The 7,526-nt window shown below is 37.8% G+C and overlaps 1 protein-coding gene and 1 long non-coding RNA gene across 4 annotated transcripts; both read left to right on the top strand.

The window, feature by feature from the left end:
• The first annotated feature begins 73 nt into the window (after positions 1 to 73).
• On the top strand, positions 74 to 4,203 carry LOC124193192 (solute carrier family 13 member 5-like). Its single transcript, XM_046586898.1, has 13 exons — positions 74 to 1,290; positions 1,369 to 1,518; positions 1,655 to 1,770; positions 1,882 to 1,996; positions 2,113 to 2,281; positions 2,351 to 2,429; positions 2,495 to 2,620; positions 2,736 to 3,022; positions 3,129 to 3,221; positions 3,312 to 3,505; positions 3,567 to 3,622; positions 3,689 to 3,770; positions 3,831 to 4,203. Exons 1-13 carry the CDS (start codon positions 1,189 to 1,191, stop codon positions 4,038 to 4,040), a joined length of 1,779 nt encoding a protein of 592 aa, XP_046442854.1. The 5' UTR covers positions 74 to 1,188; the 3' UTR covers positions 4,041 to 4,203.
• Positions 4,204 to 4,290: 87 nt separating this feature from the next.
• On the top strand, positions 4,291 to 7,197 carry LOC124191924. 3 transcript variants are annotated; one of them, XR_006873511.1, is made up of 8 exons: positions 4,295 to 4,595; positions 4,953 to 5,072; positions 5,484 to 5,784; positions 5,852 to 5,892; positions 5,955 to 6,072; positions 6,191 to 6,520; positions 6,590 to 6,719; positions 6,980 to 7,197. It is a non-coding gene; the product is annotated as an uncharacterized LOC124191924 (long non-coding RNA). The 3 variants fall into 3 exon arrangements; XR_006873512.1 differs by lacking the exon at positions 5,852 to 5,892 and having other exon boundaries at positions 4,297 to 4,595; XR_006873510.1 differs by having other exon boundaries at positions 4,291 to 4,595; positions 5,484 to 6,072.
• The last annotated feature ends 329 nt before the right edge of the window (positions 7,198 to 7,526 follow it).

Below are 7,526 nucleotides of genomic sequence, written 5' to 3'. Positions count from 1 at the left end.
CCTTCCAATAGTTGATACTTTACAGTTTTCCCGTTTCTTTTTTTAAATTTAGTCAAGGGGTTGGCAACTAAAAGCACAGTTTTTTCTCTCTTATTGCCTTTCAATAGCAAAATGATGTTATCCCTTTGAAAGGAAAAGGCGGCAAAAAATGTAATTTTTTAGTTGCCAACCCCTTGAATTTAGTGATGCAACATCTGGGGGGTGTGAATGTCTGGCTAGCAGTCTTTGTTTGGGAGACAAAATGGAAAGGTGTGTGAATACGAAAAAAGCTTAGTACAAAATAAGTCTCTGTTCTCTACAGTTCCGTTTAGAATAACGAGAAATTTTTTGCCATGTGAAAATATTTTCAACAGAGAATCTAGGGCTAGTATCAGGTGGTGGTTGAGTGAAATAATAGTTTGCGCCATGATCTAATTCACCATGGACCAATAGTGGTTACATCACAAATAAGATCGTTGTTGTTCTGACCTTCACAAGCGTACCGTGTAATTCTTCAGAAGTTAACCACACAATTCTTCCCACTTGAGTAGGGGATATTACTTTTCCTGTTATGAAATGCACCTCTACAATACGCATTGCATAAAAAAGGATAAAACTCGATTTTTAGTTTGTATTGTCGGATATTCTACCTCTATTTTATTGGTGAGTAAGCGGCCCACCTGGTACCATTAGAATGAATAAAATGTTTCGGTATATATGCAAGACAATGCAGACTATTCACATATGTTATCCACTTCATATAGATCTACAGGAAGGAAAATTCTGTATGGCGCCGTAGTTTACATATGACTCAGCAGAAAAATGTCGCGTTAGTAGGGCCCAAGGTTGATATGTGATTGAATGGATTTATGAATTATGGCGAATAATATAATACAATAACAGTTTCCGATGTCCCTGTGTTCCGACTGACGTAATATGCAGGAAAAGCCTTTGAATTTTCATTGAATACTTGCAGGGTAGTAGGGTACGTGACCGCAAATATTGAAATAAAGAAACAGACATGTTTAATAAACCACGGACACTTGTGAAGCCCGTTTTAATATTAGGCGACGATTTCAGCGAATCGGACGCGCATTTATTGCTCACACAACTGGTGAAACGTATCAGCTTACCGCAACTGTATTTTTGAAGGATCAATCGCGATCGAGTTAGCTTAGTGTAAGATTGCAGTCAATCACAGTAAGAAGCATGTTAAATTTCCTTCGCAAACACGTTCGTCCTTATTGGAGGGGCATTATTGCTATTTCGGCTCCTCTTTTACTTTTGCCGCTGCCAATTACTGGAGTAAAGGTAAAAACAATCCTTATAATTATTCATTGGACATCAAATGATCATTATGTAATCATTATGTAATTTGCAATTGTGCAGGAAGCCCAATGCGGATACACGATTATGATTATGGCGATTTACTGGATGACGGAAGCACTTCCTCTACCCGTTACAAGTTTGATTCCGGTGGTTGCATTACCTCTTTTTGGAATAATGGAAACCGGCGACGTATCCACTGCATATATGAAAGTATTAATAGATTTATTATAATTTTTTTATGACTGTAGCAAATTCATTTCGTTGTGCATTTAAATTTATTGTGAATTTTTATTTTTTCTCGTGCTCCACTCTAAAAACCAAATTCCATTCAATCGTGTCAAAAAAGGATACCAACATGATGTTTATTGGTGGCCTCATCCTGGCCCTTGCCATTCAGTTTTGCAATTTGCATAAAAGAGTCGCACTGGCTGTACTTCTTCTTGTCGGTGCTAAACCGAGATGGTAAGAGACCAGAGTCGAGTGATCGAGTACTGCAAGATAATCGAACCATACACAGCACTCGTCTCTTTTTGATGACTATAATTGCTTTTCTATCCATGAATGTGTTACTAGGTTGTTAGCCGGATTCATGGGAACGACAGCTTTCCTCTCTATGTGGATCTCTAACACGGCCACAACTGCGATGATGGTCCCAATTGTCGATGCTGTCGCTGCTGAGTTATACAAGGTAAATTTGCACTGTAGTTACGTTAATCCTTACATAAGTATTAGATAATTACCTGCATCCCTGTTGAGTTTGCATATTCAATTCTGACCCTCAATAATTGCAATCAAATAACACAGGATGATGACGAAGAAATGGTGAGAACTATCTCTCACGCCACTATCACCACCAACTGTGGCAGCATTGAAGAACTGGTACCGTCCGATTCGAACGAAAGCAGAAGAACATCCGCCGAGGCCGAAAAAGAACGAAAAAGAAAAATCCGAGCTGGAATAATGATTTCAACATGTTTGTTCTTACACTATAATAACAATTTTTTTTTTAATCGCACACTGACTGTTGGTTTTCCTTTTTCAGCATATTCCTCCGTTATCGGTGGGACAGGTTCTTTGATTGGATCTTCCCCACAGTTAGCACTTAAAGGAATAGTTCAAGAGTAAGCAGAATTTTAGGCAAATCTATAGGCAAATGTTTTCATCGTTAATACAATCAAATGTGCAGGATTTTTGGACAAACAGAGTTGAATTTCGCAAGCTGGATTGCATTCAATGTTCCCGGAATGTTATTCAACTTATTCTTCACTTGGGTTTGGCTTCAAGTCATCTTCGTTGGATCAGGGAAGCAGAGGTACAACGACCATGTCAAATTGCTGTAGAAGATAAATAGATATATAATAGAATAAATAGATTCAGTAATTCAATCCGATTATAAAAACATGACATTCCTGATGACTAATTTCTAGTATGGCCGATGGAGGGAGAGATAAGGAAGTGATTAAAGTGATTCGTCAGAAGTTCAAAGATCTTGGTCCTATGACGTTCCACGAAGTCGCAGTTCTCATTCTGTTTATCATCTGCGTTTTGCTATGGTTCTTCCGCGACCCGGGATTCATTCCTGGCTGGGCCGAATTATTTGGAAACGCCAGAAATGTTGATGACGCAACTGCTGTTATGCTTATCGTTCTCTTATTGTTCGCCATTCCCTCTAAGCCAACATTTTGGTGTTTACGTCCCAAAGAAGCATCATCAGGTATGCATGCACCGTTTATTCATCGCAATGTAATCAACATACGGATAGCCGATAGCGCCATCTAAAATCATTTGTACTATATACTGATTTTTAACTCTCTGCATAGAATCTGTTGATGTCCCACCGAAATCTAGTCCTGCTCTTTTAGATTGGAAATACGTTCAAGATAGGCTCCCGTGGGGAGTCATCCTTCTCTTAGGTAATGAGTTCAAATAATGATTTTCTTGTTTAATGATTTGAGTGAGCCCTTTCAGTCAAACGGCTGATTATTAATTAATACATTTTGCAGGTGGAGGATATGCTTTATCCGATGCCACTAAAAAATCTGGTTTATCTGACTGGATTGGTAAGCAGTTGGCTGGTATGATAGTTTTGCCTCCGTTCGTCATCATGTTAGTTGTATGTATCATCACGGCGGGAGTTACAGAAGTTGCCTCTAACACGGCGGTTGCCAACATTTTTCTTCCAATTCTTGCCGACACGGTAATTTTCTTAAATTAAAGAGTTATGCGATGCAATTTTTTAAATGATTTTCTGAATGTAGGCGACGGCAATTCATATCAATCCGCTCTACTTCATGGTACCAGTTACAGTCACTTGGTAAGAAAACGTTAGTTTATTAACAACATGTGTTTATTAAGTTTTAATTTTCTTTCGTTGTCGAAGCTCATATGCCTTTATGCTCCCGGTGTCGACTCCACCCAACGCAATTGCTTTCGCAGCTGCTAAAATGAAACCAGACGAAATGGTAAGCTATTACGTAAACGAGATGATCTCTGAGAAATTAATGTTAGTTCGATTTCAACAGATGAAAGCGGGCTGGTTTATTAAATTGGTCTGCGTTGTTGTGATATGCGTCACGATGGAAACGTGGGGTAATGTTGTATTCGGCAGCAAACATTTTCCCGTATGGGCGAACGTCACAACTTCCGGTTTGTCTCAATCTGTTTCCCGATGCGCCGATTCGTCCATTCCGTTCACGTCTCCGAATTCATCTGACTTGATTCCCAGGAGTTAAATTTCGAGATTTTCCTTACAGTGCAAATAAAAAAGCCTAGATTACAGATAATTTTGTAATTTTCCTCTGCTATCTTTATTCCTCTATGACTTTTATTTTGTAATCCACAAATTTCGAGGATAGTTTGATAAATTAATCTGTAATAAACGTTATTTTACACCTATGTTCCATATAAATGATTTTTAAAAAGATTGACCTTAAGCTGCCTTAAGCCAGGGGGTATGGAGAGGCATGCATCTCTCCATGCCCATGCTTAAGCGATTGTGTAGTGTGTTGTGTGTACTTGTAGTTGTAGTATACTGTTCAGTTCAATTCGGAAAATTGGCAACGCTACAGCTCCAATCTCTCGCCTAATCACAATCTGCTTTTCTTTTGCTGGTGGATGAAGTGTATTTCGTCTGTTTAGACGTAGTCTATGATTTAGAATTGAAGTTTGAATTTCTTATTGAATTTGAAAATTTAACAAGTTCCGACTTGTCGCTGTGTTTATGTTCAACTTTTAATTACCACTCATGGGAAGTTGAGAACCAATTTCAACCCCAAAATGACGTTTAGGTAAATCTGTAACTTTCGTAATTTAACCAGCATATTAGTTTATACCATGATTTATACTTTCACTCATCATGTATTGTATGCTATTATTCTACACAATGTGTGCAATGTTTGTTGTCATCTCTTCAAGTTATTGCATGAGCATTAATAGATCAATTAGATCATGGGCATTTCAAGTTTTTACATAAAGTTGCTGGTAGTCCTTTTTGCAAGGTTTCTTTGTTTTTACTGGTTTTAACAGACATAATATGTAAGCAAGTCTGGAATTAGACTGATCACTATTGTTTATTGTAACACAGATCTCTGTATTTAATATTCCCAGAACCTAAACAATCTTCATATGTTTTGTTGTCCAATCAGGTTATATTAATGGAGCATGGAAATTCCCATTTTTCACACAATTCCCTAGATATTTTGTATTACCAAAGCTTCAGCTACAAACATCAGGTTTACAGCCCAAATTGTAGACAAATGCAAAAGGTAAACGCCATAACATGATTATTTTGCTACCACATCACGTCAAGCACATTAATGACAATAAAATAATAAATGATAAATTCTTTTATTAATAGGATACATATATTTTTATTTTACAGATTCTCTCTTGACTGATTAATTGCTACTTCTGAAGCAGTTAATGATTAATGAAGTAGTGATTAACTATTGTTTCCATTCCCAACAAAAGGCATGCAACAAACTTTTAAAAACAAACAGAGGTTGTTCAAACTGTGCTGCTGTGCTATTTTAGTTCTTGCCCGAAAGTGTGAATGAAAACAGTAGCCTATAGTATGTTGCTGTTTTCAGTGAAGAAAATGGCAACAACCAAGATTCTATTTTATTGGTTATCATCACAGGTTGAGGTTATCTGTAAGTTTTGTTTTACATCTTCAGGTTAATCCTGCTGCGCCGCTATTCAATGACGGAATCCATTGGTGGAACCTGACGACTGACTGAGGTTTTGTCAATCAGCAATACTACTCGCTTGCGTGCCGTGCCGTCCTTTCGTCGCTCCGAGGCATGGGAGAGTTGAGCCTTTACTATCCTGCCAGCATCATTCGACTACCCAGCCGACTTGTACTACCAGCTCTCAACACAGCGCAGAGTTTTCACCCTTAGATTGTTTCGCTGTTTAGATGGCGTTTTCTTTTTCTTGAGGAAAACGAGATACTGATTTTGTTGAGGAGAATATGTTGTGAGTATCGAGTATTTTTTTTTGTCTTTTTTTGGTTTGTTATTGTTATTTCAATTCACTAATTCAGTGTCGGATGAGCTTAGAACAGTGATAATACTCAAGCAGTAGGTAGCCATTAACTATAGTTTATTGCGTTAATGATGGAATATTTATTGGAATATTTCCTTTAGTTTCAACATGACTGTTTGATGATAAAGTTAGTTGGAACTCTAACTCAAACACCGATAACCGTTGCTGCTGCTGCCTTACAGCCACAGGCAGGAAAATTATTGTTTTCTTCAGAAAATTGTAAGTAAAATTTTTTGTTTTGACCCCCAACAATTTCTGTTAATATCATATATTTTTATGTTGAAAGAGTTAAAAAGTCTGAAAAGCTAACTAAAAACTGTGTGTATTCGTGTCATAGGGAAAGCTGCTGGAGTAATCTGGTGTTTATGCTCATTTGATTCATTTCGTGCCAGCTAGTGAATGCCGAAAGGCATGTCGAATTCAAGTTGAGCTGCTGCTTGCTGTCTCGAATCTTGCTGTCTGGAATCCAGCAATCCAGCCAGGCAGCCATTGCGTTCAGTCATTTGAACAGGAATCTGATGGCTGTCAATAGGTGGCTGTCAAAAGTTGGCTGGAATGTCCACCAGGTAGCGCTAGTGTCTTCAGGGACGCATTTCGGCCATTTTGTTCCAAGACGTAGCAGAAATGGGTTGCTGGTCGTGACGTTTCTCACGATGAAAATTGAAAGGTATTTATTGTTAATTTCCTACTGTTATTGAATGTAAAATGTTGATGTGAAAATTTACATGTTATTTAGCATGTGGAAACCACTTTGCCAAGTCATTCAACTCAGACTTGGAAGTGCCTGTACATTGCCGAAATGGCGTGCCTCGTGTGTCTCGCTGTCTCTTCTTAGGCGTACGTCTCATCCCATGCAACAGAAAAAAGTAATTATTTTGATCAAATGTCTTGCAAAAGTACCACAGATTTAACATTGACTTTAAAAGATTTAACATGACTTGAGAGTAGACCAATTTGCTACGCTACTATAGAAATTTTGAATACCTTGCCTTCGTAAGATTTTAGATATCAAAGTTATTCTGTTGGACTGCATGGTTTTCTGTTACTCTTTGTATTCTTTTGTTATAATGAGTATGCATGTGTACACAGTTGTGTTTCTTGAAAATAATTTTCTTTTCTCAAATAGGTGTAACAAATACTTCTTTAACGCTGTGGGTTTCCTTGTTGCTGCCAAATGGTGAAAGGAAGAAGAGTACGAAGACGGATTGAACCATTGTATGCAGCATGCGGTTGCAGTGTAATCCAGAAGTAGCTGTGATGGTGTTATCCTGAAATTGCTGTGCCTGTTGTAGCTGAGCTGTTCCATCTGGGTTCCTGACTTGAAAATTTTTGTGTTGTTGTTTGCCTGCCAGTATTTTGTGTTGTGACTTCAAATAGTTTGATCTGTCGTCTTTTGAGTTTTCATTCAATCATGCAGTATACGACTGAGGCAACTTGATCAATATCAGGTTTGACACAGTCGAGAACTGCTAGATTAAACAAGCTTTCTGCGCCAAACAAATAATAACTTGCACTTAACTTGCATCATGTTATTATCGCGGTAGAGAAAGCGACAGGCCCCCCCCCCTGGGGGCCATAGGAAAAATAAATGTATGTAATTATTAAAAAATAAATTTTTGAAAGCAATAAAATATTCTGATAAATTTTTTCACAATGATTTTTTTAAAACTTCG

The sequence above is a fragment of the Daphnia pulex genome, chromosome 4, assembly GCF_021134715.1.
Source record: "Daphnia pulex isolate KAP4 chromosome 4, ASM2113471v1".
Taxonomy (NCBI): Eukaryota; Metazoa; Arthropoda; class Branchiopoda; order Diplostraca; family Daphniidae; genus Daphnia; species Daphnia pulex.
The sequence above is the reverse complement of the archived record's forward strand: the minus strand, read 5'-3'. Positions and strand labels throughout refer to the sequence as shown.